This window comes from Diadema antillarum, unplaced genomic scaffold (genome assembly GCF_040938485.1).
Source record: "Diadema antillarum isolate AM-2024a unplaced genomic scaffold, OU_Dant_1.0 scf00000088, whole genome shotgun sequence".
In the NCBI taxonomy this organism is placed as follows: domain Eukaryota; kingdom Metazoa; phylum Echinodermata; class Echinoidea; order Diadematoida; family Diadematidae; genus Diadema; species Diadema antillarum.
In genome coordinates, this window is record NW_027270977.1 from 427,785 (window position 1) to 444,009 (window position 16,225).

General features: G+C 36.4%; 1 protein-coding gene and 1 non-coding gene across 2 annotated transcripts; one reads left to right on the forward strand and one right to left on the reverse strand.

The window, feature by feature from the left end:
* Positions 1 to 1,809: 1,809 nt before the first annotated feature.
* Positions 1,810 to 10,133, reverse strand: LOC139718080 (echinoidin-like). Its single transcript, XM_071629574.1, has 2 exons — positions 9,945 to 10,133; positions 1,810 to 2,064 (listed from the first exon to the last, which is right to left on the reverse strand). Exons 1-2 carry the CDS (start codon positions 10,104 to 10,106, stop codon positions 1,810 to 1,812), a joined length of 417 nt encoding a protein of 138 aa, XP_071485675.1. The 5' UTR covers positions 10,107 to 10,133.
* Positions 10,134 to 15,485: 5,352 nt separating this feature from the next.
* Positions 15,486 to 15,604, forward strand: LOC139718106 (U5 spliceosomal RNA). The gene has a single exon (XR_011710021.1). It is a non-coding gene; the product is annotated as a U5 spliceosomal RNA (small nuclear RNA).
* Positions 15,605 to 16,225: the final 621 nt, after the last annotated feature.

Genomic DNA, 16,225 nt, shown 5'->3' on the forward strand with positions numbered 1-16,225 from the left:
CTATTCATCATAATCTCCGGATGCTGGAATAGTGGCAGTGCTATATAAAGATCTCCTGGGTCAGCCTGTCATGCAGTTGCTCAGCCTTCACACGCTATACAAGAGCCTATATACTTCCATCAGAATACAACGTGATCGTTCTCTTTATTTCAGTCATTCAAATCTATCCATCGTATCAATCAAAATCGTTTCAGCAATAACATTCCAAATATTTTATATCAATGACTGTGTTAGTATTGTCCCTTTAAAATGAGAGTCAACATGGCTGATAGAAAAGAGATCATAAACACTTTACATTTTGTTCGTGTGTATCTTTTAAAGCTACTGTTTACCATTGGAAGCAGTGATTAAAAATGTTCGAATTTTCACATTAATTCTTGATAAATAGGGCCTATTTTTCAGTTTGTTGCATGTTGTATCACAAAACATCCTACTACGTATTTAAAAAGTTGGCAATAAAGCCACACGTAAAAGGAGATATTTCTCAACAAACCATAACTGCATACGGTATATTTTCGAGACGTTCACACTTTGTATAGTGACGACTGGTTGTTTGTTTGTATCTCTAACTCACATTTTAGAACTATTTTGAAGCACTAAAGCTTTGTTTGTTTGCTTTTATTATGAAAAGGAGCCTGCCCACCCCCCCCCCCCCCCCAGTTGCCCCGGCCTGTGTTGTTGGATTATGATTGATTATGATACATGTTTTAAGTTTGTTTGTTTGTTTGGGTTTTTTTACGATGCACAAAGTGGACTTTTCCAATGCTTAATCATATTCCCTTGTATGACTTTATCTCTAAGATATACACCAATAGTCTTGCTGTTATCAAGAAGCACTCTTGGGCCAAGTTAGAACGATTGGAAATTACATCTTATGTGGTTTTTTTTTTTAAAGTAATTACTTATTATGTATTTGACAATCGAGTGGTTTTCGGCTGCGTCATGACACACACACACACACACACACACACACACACACACTACACACATATACACGCATACATCATTTGCAGGCGTGTCAAGGTATACTATGAGACGAAAGGCATGAAAGGAGACGTATATTAGTTTCAATATCCTTTTTGCAGGGGGTCTTGTTTATAATAGATCCTTTACTTTGATATAGAGAAATCAACATCGCGGGTGGACCCGAAAAAGAAAATAATGAACAACAGAAACTATTCAAACTACCCGGTGTATCGAGGGTAAAGTTAAATAATGACATATGCCAACGTTTTCCAATTGGGATCGTGTTCTTCACTGGAGTTTCAGAGTGCGAGTGTGCATTAATTGCTATTTTTTTCCACTTGTATTGTACCGGACGTATTAAATTGCTATGGGCTGCTTTGGGGGGCATTGCTGATATTATAGCCAATATAGAGGGTCACAACATGTTCGAGGGTATTTTCATGGGGTTGAGGTCCTGAGTATAAGCTGTTCGTATCTGTTTTATAAACAGTACCGAATAAAGTAAAACAAAATTTCTTTATTAGTATATACTGACCATTCTGAAGCAAATAATTTTCACACAACAATATAGATATATAATGTACTCTTAAATGAATCCCACAAGGATTGGAACAATCATCCCCCAGCATTCCCACTGATTCCCATTGATCAGTTACTAGCCATCCCCTTTTAAGTGTATGATCGATGACCTACGATGATAACAAACAGTTTACACTAATATAAATCAATTGTTAATACAATTCAAAACCGTTTCGGTGTCGGCATGCACTTAATGATAATGTCAACCATCAAAATAATGTCAACATTATAGTTTCTTGCAGTGATTGCCTTCTTTCCTTGTTCTTAACGTTCTATAGAAGCGTAGGAGGCGCAGATGGTTTTCTGACAGATAAAAGATACTTCGGACGAGCAAGGTGCATCGTTCCAGTCACGTGTTGTGTCGGTTTGTGCGTCACGGTACCACATATGACCACAGTCTTCGTTCCCTCCGTAGTTGGTGGGCTGGCCTGGGATCCACTTGGTGTAGTCCACCGGAGATCCATCGGACCAGACGAAGGTTCCTTCGCTGTCTATGTCATTCAGGCCGAACCAGAACCCCTTTGATAGGTAATTACAATTAAAAAAGAAAAGAAACGAGGAACTGGATTTGCTGACTGATGATTGCGTCTTTATTTACAAATCCACTATCAGAAATATAAAGAAAATTGAACATCATCATTTTCACTTTTCTCGCTTAATGAAAGAGCACGACTATACTCTTTCAGGAAGCAGGGGAACGATATTACCCTTAATATGATTTATATCGGAAACAAGTTTGAGGAATGCTTAATTTTCATGATAAATGAATTTTTGTGGAATTCTTCTATTTTCTTTATATTGTTGACCACACATGAAGTCATAAAATATAGTACCTGTGGTCTCCTTATCCAGTCATTACAGCATCAAAACTTTACAAATTCATATTTTTTGCATCGATTGTCTGATTTTCCTCAAACTTTCACTGATGTGTTCTACTAATAATGAATTACCATTATTACTTTCCCTCAATCCACATGATGGCTCTTTATTGGTTTTGGGTTCCTCTACTGAAAGGACTCGAGCCAAATCGTAAAAAAAAAAAATGTTACCCGTACTAAATGAACTGATACTGAATATACTACATAATGAATTATAAATGGTTGAACCATAATCGTTATTTTGTTTTCGTCGAAACTTCCTTAACCCTATAATAAAGCCCAGGGGGGGGGGGGGGAGCACATTGTGCCCCCTACCATATTTTCGTTTGCCACTCCCACACCCTTTACTCGATTTCAACCAAATTTGGTGACTTTACCTAGAATCTTATTGCAAACATTTTGATATATAATTTAGCTATGTACGCTTTTACTGGTTGCCACGGCAACCATAAACTGACAACAATGCATGTTCGTCAGATTTTGCATGATTTTCTGTTCCAATTTCAGTTAACAGTATGATAATGGATGAAATGGGGGTTTTCTTGGCCGTAATTTGCTGAAGGACCAAAATGTGAAGTAATAATGGTTGTGAATTACCCTGAAATGCTCTTCTTATTATTTCCTTCATTTTTATTCGACATAGGCATCAAACAATAGATATAATAGAAATAATCGAAAATACAGCATTTTTCAAAGACTACCCTTTTATTTTGGGTTATTTTCACACAAGCGTTGCCTGTAATATCTTTTGTTTATCATCTATTATCAATATGCAAACTCAAAATGTTAATATTTTTGAAATATGAAATGTGATACCAATATATATACCCATTCCAAGCAATACATCATAGGTTTCCTATATTTCTTTATATTGTAATGAATGGCGCCCCCACACGTTGACCTTGAGAAATTTCAACCATTACAAAATAGTGAAGGTTGACTTGCTTTTCCTTTATGGTAAATATGAAAATGATTGATCTAAAATAGAAACATATATATGGGGATAAAGAAATAAAAAGAAAAAACATGATTTTAGCATATTTCCTATGTATTTCTTTATATTTTGGTAAATAGCGCCCCCAGTGGATGACCTTGAGAAATTTCAAATGTCGGGTCATGTAGAGCATGAGTTGCTCTACCCATGTGCCAAATATGACGGTCATACATCATAATATAAATAAAGAAGTTAAAGGGAAGCAGTCCTGAGATTTTCACTGTACTGATAATTAAGAAGAGTAAAAAATATAACCTTTCACCAATTTATACGCGTGGACATCAAAAATTGTCTCCGTACACGATTTAAAAAAAAATAATTCCTGCAAGCGATCGTGTAAGAGCCTGCCAAAAGGTGCAACGTCATTGATGCCCTACTCTCAGGTTGACAGCCGTGCCTCAGAAAACCAATTTAAGTGTTCAAAATGATCATATCTGATTTTTTCATAAAATGTGACAATATGTGGTTTTATTATTTCAAACAAAATATTTCAAGCTTATTTATATATACAATTAATATAAAAATGAATAGTAAACATGTATTTATAAATAACTAGGGATGACGAGCAGAACACCGCTGGAAAGAGTTGTGCATCGATGACGTATGACTCTCCGCCAAGACTTGCTCATTTGTAGAGTCACACTTTTTTAACCGAAATGTACGAGCTTATTTGGTGATTTGAAAGTTTGTTTTTGATGAAAGTAGTTCATTGGAGGTACCAACAACAACATATATATATATATTTTAATTTCGTGAGGACTGCGTCCCTATAAGGGGGGCACAATGTGCCCCCCCCCCCCTTGGGCCTGGAAGGGGTCAAAATAGCTTGGGCTTTATAGGGTTAACCTATGATCATGATGCTTTCTAACCAAAAGATATCTGAGTTTCACAGACGTGAGTTTTATAGAAGTTCCTGACATTGATTTATATTATATACATATTATATATATATATACAGAACCTTGGTGTTGGATCATCCACAGCAATTAGCGCTCCTCCAACATGTATGGTATCTATGATATCTATTCTCAAACTTAAAGGGACTGTACAGTACATGGTTGTGGTGGGGATTCATGTTTTGAACATTCCTAAGTGAGATAACGAGAAACCTCTTATGAAATATGAAAGAGCATGTAATTTGAGAAGGATTTGGCGTTTATTTGATGAAAATTGGTTTTCAAATGGCCGAGATATCCAAAATAGTGATGATAATAATAAAAGGTGACAGGCCACGCCTTTTATTAGGATCTCTTTGTTTCACCTTGTTTTTGGATATCTCAGCCATTTCAAAACCGATTTTCATCAAATAGTCTAGTGGGATTTTGGGAAAATATGACTGTCAGAGGCATTTGTTAGTAAAAGTTGGGAACCGGTCTATTTTGTATAATTCAAGTACGCTGAATCCAAAAATTCCGGTTCCCAAGCGGAATTTTGAGTCTAAGAGCATCTAATTTGCATAAACAAAATGGCCGCCAATTCATTGCTTTTTAAGGTGTCTCGATGATCTAATTTTCATAACGTCTCCCTAGACATGCAGAAATAGTAGTAATTTCAGAAGTTAAGGTGCAAAGACAATATCTAGGTCATCATTGGTTCATAACTTTCACTTATATATGCAAATTAAGAAGTGAAATATGCAAATTAGGCGTTGCCGCTGATACAGTAATGCATTACCGCATATTATATGCACATGTATAGTACCTACGTGTTCACTTCTGCTTTTAATCATTTTTTAAAAAGTACTTTGTGTCGCCGGAGTCGAATCAAAATAAATCAATTCAAAAGAATTCAATCAATTCAAGAATTGAATTACACTTATGCAAATATCTATTCAAATTGGTACACAAGAGGATACATAACTGGCAGGATTCTAGATTCTACAACGCATTGCTGCAATATATGGATCTGATTCATAATTCTGAAGATAGTTGTCATTGTATCAAGACCAGTTCACGATTCCTAGTGCGCTAAAGAGATACAAGAACCAACCTTATGTATTAAAACAAAACATACATCTCATTTACATAATAAATTATGCAAATATTTTTCCATTTTCTCAACATATTTTCCCCATAAACAAAGTTTTGCTATTAAAATGTACCTTGGCGTAGTGAAAAATATATAGATATGCTATCGGTCAAACAAAGTGTTCATGGTGTCATCTGAGTCCGAGGAAAATCGAGTGTTGGAATCGACCAATTCAGAATAAAAAAATGAATAACAATTTGTAATAACGTATGCAAATTGGTACGCAAGAGGCTTTACTACGACAGGCTTCGAGATTCTACAACACATTGCCGCGATATATGAATCTGAATCATTATAGTTATAATATCAAGACGTAAGTTGATGATTCTTTTGTGTTAAAGGAGATACAAGAAAAAAAAACACAGTTATTAGAAATACCCCAATAATCTAATTTGCATATAGATTATACAAATTTTCTATGGATATATTCCCTAAAACAAAGTCTTGCTATCAAAATGTACCTTGGCGTACTAAAATACAGCTAAGATATCGGGCAAACACGTTGCACATAATGATGTCGTCCGAAGTAAATCAAGTACTGGAATCAATCAATAAAGGAGAACTGAATGATACTAAAATGAAATATGTTTGCAAATTGATATTCAAGAGGCCGTAGACCAGGCAGGTTTCGAGATTCTACAACGCACTGCCGCAATATATGAATATGTTTCATAACAGTTATAACAATATCAAGACCTGTTAATGATTCCTGGTGTGATTAAGAGATGCAAAAATTAACTGCAACTAGTAAACAACACACATCTATTATCTCATTTGCATAATAGATTATGCAAATATTCACCCATTTTCTATATGCATATTCACCACTAAAACAAGGTCTTGCCATCAAAGCTATCGAACAATCACATCACTACTCTATGGATTAGTGCAAGGTCGCTTTTTCCACCCTGTACTTTGTCGTTTTCATTGGATAGATTGGTTTATAATTATTTTCGATCTGTTGAATTTAAAATCAAGTGGCAACTTTCATAAATCTCGTCATAATTTATGGGTTTCCCAGAGATAGATTAAAAAAAACTATCTCTTCACCCACTCTGCAGGCTCAAGCAAAAAAAAAAAATTGTAAGAAAAATCCTGGTATCTCGGACAGTGTCGGAAACAGAAACGTAGGATGAACTTTGTAATTCTAGTCATCAACACCTTTATATTTTGGCTGAAAAGAAACATAATCTGAGTCAAAAAGTCTATTTCTCAATCGAGCTAAATTGATCTGCATTCATGCAAGGTTTGCATCATCACATTGTTGCTAACATGCACACACTGCTGTACATCGTAGGCCTAATTTGTGACATTTGCATCGAAATGTTCTGCAATGCTTTCGCATGCACATGAAATCACCTCAAGGCAAATTTGCAGGATTGGAGCTAGATATATCAGTTGTACAGCCTGTAGATCAGATCAAAACGTTCCCATCCAATGTCTACTGGTGAAGAAAGATCAGGTCTGGCACAGTGACTAGGATTTTCTTCTTTTTTTATTTTTTTTTTAAGATACTGGAGTATTGTCGTTGGACTGCTTTTCGAGCGTCCAGTATACTTTTGTCGGTAAAATGGCGAAACATATTTTGTGCCAAACGAGCTTGTGTGAATCATCTTTTGAATCGAATATAAGTTTATTCTTATAAAGACGACTGATAACAACCATGTTCTTGGAACCCTTTAGTTTTTTTCTCGTACAAGCAGCATCCTTGATGATTGTGAGTCATTGTGAGTGCTACTGTCAGTATCAGTCTGGCAGAAAAAGCACAACTCCAGTATCTATACGGAAGAAGGCCTCTTTAAGGTAGCTATATCGGATAGATGTTATCTCTCAAGGGAACAAAAGTAACTTCATGTTCGCAAGGTAATGGAAAACCCAGGTCCTCCATGAAAAGGTCCATATCCTAATTCTTGGGCAGAAATTCAAGTGACTTTGTGGATATTCAAAAACTGTACTTGATAAACCATAATGAGAGGCAAAATGGCGTCCATTTACGTCTGATATGAAGTGGAATCATCTGTATGTAACATGGTTTCCAATGAGTATTCATTATTCCTTATTTCTTACAATCTACTGGCCCTTAAAGCTATAGAGGCCTGTTTGCTAAGAATGTCATTTCTATGATCTGATATCAGAAGTCAGACTGACAAGGGAGCGTGGCGTCGTCCAGTTAAGAATAAATTGAAATGCATCATACTAACTTGGTGGTTATCACTGGCGGCATGTTATCCAAGTATACTGAAAACAAAAACAAAAAGGAACGGGAAGGTGTAAACCCCTTATTTCGCAGATTGCACTGGCCGATGCAATTTCAGAGTTCGAACTGTCTTGGAAGTTGACTAAGTTACATTCTTATAACAGATGTAGAAGGATATAATATAGGTGGATGTGTGCCACATATCTTTTTTCCATTTCTTCTCCCTCACTGCTATTCTAACATCCTTATTTAAGTTTATCATGATAAGGCGCGGTCAGAGTGGTAAAAGATCGAAAACTTCAAGATCTTAAAGACTGCGATCTGAAACTTTTCGATATTTTGCCAATTTGGCCGCGCCTTTGAGATCTTGGAGATCGCGATCTTAAACTTCTTGATCTTTTGCCAGTGTGTGATCGCGGCTATTCTACAAACTTAACTTTCCAATGGATCCTTCTCCAATCTTATATATCTAACGGACTTGCAACATAATTTTGTTTATTCATTGGACATCAGTAATGTTTGTTGTGTACATTAAAGGTATTTTTCGTCGACTTGAACCCCCCCCCCAAAAAAAAAAACACTTCATAAGACAAAATAGAATAAAACCACCTATCCATTTCAACCTATAGACGAATGTTTGCTATATAATCATATGTAATTCTTTATTATCATATATATATATATGATTACCATGCTCTGGTTAACTGGGAAATAGAATTTCCTTGCCAATGCTATAGATTTGCATATTGGAACAATACAATAATGGATGTTGCATATGAATAAAATGGCATTGTTCGATGACATTTCCCCCCCCCCCCCATAAAAAGTTGAGTCATGATCCGTGTAGAGAGAGTTTTCATCAACTCGTTTTGCGATTATCGATGTAATAAAAGTATTTTTGCATGATATTTCAGTGTTTAATATACATTTATCTGCATATGTCAGTACTAATTTGCATAATTTATGAATAGAATATACTATTTACCATCTGAGAAACGTTTTATCCCTCAAATTGCTACTTCTATTATATGTACAACATATAAAATCACTTTTTTCCAGCTCGTTTGCAAAGAATTTCTAGAAAATCCGTGTCCGAAACTGAATAACTGACAATTTCAGTGGCTGGGCAGCCATTTTGTTTATGCAAATTAGATGGTCAAGATCGGTGAATTTCGCTTGGAAACCGGAGTTTTCCTGACCCTCAAAACCTTAAAGTCTACATATTTAGTGTTTAATTTGCCTCTCAAGAAATAAAAAATGTCAAAATTACTCTTCCAGTGTTAATGTATATATGTATATATATATATATATATATATATATATATACATATTTATCTGCATATTTCAGTCCTAATTTGCATAATTATGAATAAAATATACTCTTTGCCACCTGAGAAACGTTTATCCCTTATAAATTAGTAATTCTATTCTCTGTACAAACATTTCAAATCACTTTTTCCAGCTTGTTTGCAAAGAATTGCTAGAAAATGCGTATCTGGAACTGATAATTTCTGTAGCTTGGCAGCCATTTTGTTTATGCAAATTAGATGGTCAAGATCGGTGAATTTCGCTTGGGAACCGGATTTTTCGGATTCAGCATACTCAAATTAGGTAAAAGAGACCGGTTCCCAACTTTTACTCAAAAATGCCTCTAACACCATTTTAGAGAGCCCTTTTTCAGAAATCCCACTAGACTAAAATAAACTTTTGAAACCCCTTAGAACTGCATGGTCTTTGACATCTCATCTCATAGAGTGGTTTCTTCATATCTTGCAAAACGTTAACAGCTAAATCCTCACCTCAACCAGAACTGCAAGTATACGCACCCTTTAAATGAAAAAAGAACTTGAATTAGAGTATGAAAATAGGTAGACAGGATCATTATTATCATTACCCATTATTACGTATTGTCTTGTTAGGGACACGAGTATAGGCCTGTCTTTTTTTTTCTTTTTTAGATGAAAATAATTTTTAAACTCTTTTTCTATATTTCTTGAGAGATAATCATGATGACGTTGTATCATTCACGCTTTGATGGCGGACATGGACACAGACATTTCCTAGTGATACCATATTAATGACCAAAGTAGGCCTCATTAAAAATAGGGCCTACTCGTATCATCCTAAACAGAATTCAGCTGACCATCACTGAATCCTATTGTAGATTCCCTTTTTTTACGATGGTGGATGGGTTGGGACTTACCGATGCTGGTGTAGGAACAGATGATCTCCACAACTCGTACAAGAAGTCATTTTCTCCCTCGCTGTGCACTGACGCCAGATTTCCCCCATGGTTCAGTCAGTGGTCCCTCGCAGCTGTCCATGTTTTCTCAGCACCGAACATTCGGTAGCAGTAGTCCCCGTACTGCGTCCAGAGACTCTCGCAACGCATGGACAACTGCGTCGACAACTGCACTTGCGTGAGTGCGGCAAGGACTAGGGTAAGGGTAGCTGCTGCATGCATGGTCGTCACTCTACAGTTTCCACTCCAGAAGTATGATCCCTTTATCCTATGTGAATTCTATTGATGGATGAAGTAGAATGAGAATACAGTATAGGAGGTTTGTAATGTATAGGGGTTGAAAAGGTTTGATCCACTGATGCTGAACGAACTTTCACAACCTTCGTTGTAGACATAGTCCAGCTGTTAGCTCCCCCTAACGTTATTTCATGGAAGTTTAGGGTTTGTTATCACTGGGCTCTAAAAAGGCATTTCAAAATTTAATATACTTAAAAAAATTGATTCACTCATATTTTACTGCTTTCATACCAGAATACACGTTCATGAAAGTAAGAGGTATTCTGGGAACATTTTGTTTGTTGTATGTATGTTGCAGTCGCAGTCTATGACACATTGGTATATTAACTGTGATTTAGGCTGATTTGAATTTACTCATAACAAAACAGCTTTGACAGTCATAATTATGTAAATATTTGAAATTTTCCGTATCATTCTTCAAACCTGAAGCTTATTGACAAACTAAAAGACATACTGCAGTTAAATGCATTTATTGATAATCTATCACTAATACTTTCCCCCCCCCCAAAAAAAAAATGTAGTTGGTAAAAAAAAAAAAGAACTTGCAATAGCAAGCGGACTAGTCGCTGCCAGTTTTTTGATAATACAAGTTGTGTTACATTTTGTTTGCAATACATACAAAAGTGATGTTTTATAGATGTTTACAGCTTTTTATGGGGAACATTAAAACGTCATTACAGCTAAAAGATACATATTCGAATGACTTGAAAAAAGCTTTACGTGATTTTATATTCTTTAGATCATTTGGGAGGCTGTATGAACATTTTTCCGTTTGAAAATGGGTGCAAGTCACGAGACTGACACCCACGAGTCATAGAGCTCACGAGTCATACAGCCCATGAGTTATACAGCTCACGAGTCATACAGCCCATGAGATCGACACTAATAACAAGGCACACGAGAGTATCTGTCGAACTCGTGGGCTGCTTTTACCTAGTGTCGAACTCATGGGCTTTATTTGCGTAGTGTCGAAATTATGGGCTGTATGACTCATGAGCTGTATGACTCATGGGCATTTTTCAATGTCGAACTCCTGGGCTGTATGACTTGTGGGTGTCGGTCTTGTGGGATGACCCCTTGAAAATTATGAAGTAAAGTGCCAGGATATGTTTCCTAGGTCCTCTGAAGCAGATTGCACGTACTCATTTCTTTTGTAGCAACAAATAATGTATAGATGTGAATGCAGTGCACATCCCAAAAACTTCTAGATCATTAAGTCACAATATATGCGAAAGTATAAGAGTATTAAGAAAAATGGTAAGATTCGTCTAGGCACAACTTGTCTAATTCTAAATATAATTCCAATTGTATCCTTCAATGAGGAAGAGACACAATCAATATGTTTTTGTCATGATATAATATATTTTCGTCTATATTAACTCCAAGAAACTAAAAGCCAAGGAAGCAGACAACAAGAAACCATTATTTTGAAAAAGTTGAGACGAGTTGAAACGAGCGGGACATTGAATTCAAAACATCAATAAAGGAAAGCTTCTCAAAAGAAGAAGAAGAAAGATAATATGAAGACGATGGTTATATGCGCGGTGTAGCGAGAATTCAGCCCCGAGATTCACCCTGTGTAATGGTCATGACGAACATAGATAACGATCTACTCTGTACCATGTTACAGGTGATTATTATGTTCGTTATTCCGGAGGTTTGTTGATCCGAAATTGAAATATAAGGTTCGCTATTTAGAGGGTTTGTCAATCTGAAAATGGGAAAAAGGGTTCGTTGTTGAATTCCCAAGGATCGTTAAAGGAAACCAAAGCCCAAAGACCAATATGGATTGAGTGAAAAGCAGCAAAATTGTGTAGAACACATCAGGGAAAGTTTGAGGAAAATCGGACAAGCGATGCAAAAAAAAAAAAAAATAAAAAAAAAATCCTGAAAATTACACACAGGGCCGGCGCAGCCGTAGGGGTCGTGGGGGCCCATCGGGCCCCCACACTTTTTGTGCACAATACAAAGGAATATACATAAGGTGTCATCACATCACTAAATGTGGCGGCGGTGAGGTTATGTGTTTTCTTTGAAGACCTTTTTTTTTTATAACACCTGGAAATGGGAGGGGAGAGAATGAGCTGAAGACTTTTTTTTTTTTTTTTTTGCTTGTCAGCTGAAGAAACCCGGAAGTGGACGGGGAGAGATGAGCTGAGGACCTTTTTTTTTTTTTTTTTTTTGCTTGTTAGCTCATGAAACCCGGAAGTGGGCCCCCACACTTTTGAAAACACTGCGCAGGCCCTGACACATTCCATCAACTTATACGGACATAATCTGTTAAGGGTGATATCATTCTCCCTGCTTTCATTCTGAAAGAGGTTAGTCAAGGGCTCTTTCATTAAAAAAGAAAAGCAAAAGTGGGGCGAAATTTCTTTATATTTGTTTTTATATTGTTGTCCACGTTACCCTCTAGTATTGTCTCTTCATCCAGCAGTTCCAACATCAAAACTGTAAAATATCATAACTTTTGCATCGATTGTCGACTTGACAAACAAGATTCTTGTGTCTTTTAAGAGATGTTGTAAGCAAAAAGCTATACTTACCCTCTGAGAACGAATCGACCCTTCTTCGTTAGCTGGAATCGCTTTGAACAACGGTCGAGGAAGCTTGTAGTCGTTTATGAAAGTAGAACTCTTGCACGCACTACCCTCGTTTCAGTCTACGTCACTGAATATCATAGGTCAGCAAAATCAATGTTCGCCAATCGGCTTACGTGTTGGTACATCCCATTAGCTAGCGTGTAATGTAGGGCCTATATCCAATCAGCTATCACTATAGCGTGTAATAGGTAAGCCCTCCAATCAGCTATCGTGATGCAAATTAATGCAATGTGCAAATTAATGCAATGTCATAAAAAGTAAGCAGACACGAGTGTACAAACACAAAATGTTGTCCTAACAAAAAAAAATTGTGCGAACAAGACATTACAAGTAGTACAATATAATGATTAAGATAACAGAAAACGTCCGGTCACACCGGAAGCCGCGCTCGATCAAAGTTCTGGGTAAAGATAAGTTTCGCGTGAGAGGAGAATAATGGCGCTCCGCTTTGCGTGTAACGATGCACTCAAAGGAATAATAAATCTTCTATTCCATTTTTAAAATTTTTTTCGTGTGTGTGTATGTATGTGTGTGTGTGTGTGTGTGTGTGTGTTAGTATGTGTGTGTGTGTGTGTGATATGTGTGCGTGTGTGTGTGTGTGTGTGTGTGTGTGTGTGTATTTTTCATGCCTGTGCGGCTGACTCTTCTCTTACTTGCCAATACATTTTGCTCAGTTTGATATAAAGTCTGTTAGTTACAATGGTGTAGTATAGGCCTTAACCCCACTGGAAGAATACTGAGTACCAGTATATAGCTAACGCGGCGAAGTTCAAGCCGAAACGCTCATCGACCCTTTGAACGGTCATTATTTTGATGAAAGCACACTATGTACATATCGGAACAACACACTATGACCGATACGTGATACAAACATTCCTGACATGGTTTTGACACTTGTTCTCCAACAACAGATGACAATATCGTTTAACACTTTAAAGTTTATTATAATGTTTATTTTTTTTAAAGACATTATTCATGAGTTTTGTGGGTTTTTTTATTCTATCCTTCCAAACCACAACGTTACTGAAAGTGTAGAGGCCTTGCAACTCATTCGTGAAGAATAATTCTTTTTTATGACAAACCTATAGGAAAAATGATAAGATAATCAATGCTGAAAATAATACATGACGGATATTTTGTACCAGTATTATCCTTCAAGAGACGATCGGATTCTAACTATGAATATCTGTTAACAAGGTTCAAAGCACTACATGACTGACTGTATCCTGTTTAGGTTCCACTTTATTTATTCATTTATTATTATTATTTTTTTTTTTTTGCTGATCAGCGAATTTGACTCTGTGTCCTGGTCTGTATAGCTCTCTGTCTGAACTATCTATCCATCTATAAAGATAAAGGCAGAGAGAAAGAAAGAGAGAGAGAGAGAGAGAGAGAGAAAGAGGGAGAAAAACACGACACACACCGCGCAGAGAGAATGAAGGCGCATTGATTTTGCAGCCTGTCTTCATGACATGCCCCAGAAAAGTCACAATTATTTTTTTTTCCAAAACATGATTTTCAAAGAGGAAGCAATAAAAGTCTCGTTGGATATATATAGGTCGGGTTGAACGGTCATGTAAAAACCTTCCAGTTCGTACATGGTGTCTTGGTGCATACAAAAAGCATGTCATTCGCATCAGTGATTAGGAAGGATATTATACAGGGCTCACACCTGTAAATAAAATGGCCTGTCCCAGACGCGCGTCCCAGACCCCTTCACAAATTCATACCAAAGATACCAAAATAAATGAAGAAAAAAAATGATTAAAAATTATTGATGCAGTTTGGCAAAAAACTGAATAGCTGCTGTAGATATTGAGTATGAATTCCTCTATGCAAACTGCATTTTGGTTGGAAGATGACAGCTTTTCTGATGGAATTTGAGGGGACTATATTTCATTGGGTACGTGTACGGAAAATAGGTGATTTTTTGAGTGACAAGAACTCGTAGTCTGGCTTTGCGGACCCTTGGACAGAATTTGAGCACAAGAACCCACCCTGAAAATTTGATGGATGAAAGGGTATATCTCATTTATCAAGGTTAGTGAAGCTGAAACACCTCATTTCTCCCAGCTATTTTACAGAATTTTTTGAAATTTGAATGTTAACACACGTCTCTGTATGGGGAATTATTTATCCGTGTGAGCCCTACACTTGTGTCACACACGGTATTCGTAGAGGGCGCTATTTTTGGAACATTGAATCGATCAATATGCTCTCTTTTATCTTAAAAAAAAAATACTGAAATCTGTTTGGAAAACGTCGGGAACTCATAACTAATTGATATGGGTAGATTGATAGATTGATAATATTTGCAGTTAGTCCCTATGAATGTGTTTTCACTTTATTCTGTATCTGACAGAATACAATCGATAGTTATTTTGTCCATTGTTAATTAGACAGTTCCTAGGCGCTCTGTACAGTGTGCAAGAAATCATGATCGATTATAAAAATCTAATAACTCTAAGTGGTTACCATTCCCATTCAGTGTAATTATACCCTTCGTACATCATAAAGAGGCTTTGTAAAAGCAAATTATTTGAAAAAATAATAATAATGATATCCTTGTAAACCATGCGAAATCTTTTTTCTTGTAAAATTTAGAATTTAAATGGACGTACGTGTCACAAATGTATATAACTGATAACCATCCTCATATTTTTTGCTGTTTATATATATATTATGTAAGCCCCACAATCCGTCACTCTGGTTTTTCTGCAATACGCATAAATCTTTCGCCTTTTACTAAAGATTTCCGTGCAGAGGAACACATTGATGAGTCTATAACGATTTTTCTCCGGTTTGCCGATTAGGCAGACCTTGCCATACCCACATGTAAAGACAGACTTTTGAACACAAAATTATACCATTCGCAGACGTTCTGGTTGCGCTCTGATAATGAATCTTCGACTCGACCGTGTCTCATCATCACCGTCGCCATCTGATTGTGAGTAGGATAATCCTGAGAAAACGACCGCGTAATTGTGCATTGTCACTGACAAAAGAACCGTTTCCCTAATTTCTGCCTTATTTGTCTGAGGTGCCTTTTTAGACTCAATCAAATATTAACTACCTTTGAAAAAGCACCAAGGATGGGTAGCAACAAACATGAAGATTTGACAAATTTTCTGCCTCAAACTTGGTAAATATAAGTGGACACTGCTTGTGTATGCATGTAACATTGTTTAATGGTTAAAATTATACATGTTGTCTATACGGTTATTGTCCATGTTTATTTTGAAACAACTTGCGAAAATGGGAAAAATTATATTACAAATCGCAATCAACCTGTCAAAATCTTTGCTTTTTCTTTTGGAGTATACTTGCATGTATTTCGTAAATGATATTGTTTGAGCGATGATTTTCAAATAAATCATTGCCCCCTCAACTATAAAATAAATGCATTTTCCTGATTTAAGAGAGACTTTTAATAATAATCTT

Excerpts from the sequence above, each read along its gene's own strand:
- LOC139718080 (XM_071629574.1), bottom strand. The coding sequence starts at position 10,106 with ATGCATGCAGCAGCTACCCTTACCCTAGTCCTTGCCGCACTCACGCAA. Across the intron at positions 2,065-9,944 it reads GGACAGCTGCGAGGGACCAC|GGGTTCTGGTTCGGCCTGAA; the intron begins TGACTGAACCAT and ends TACCTATCAAAG.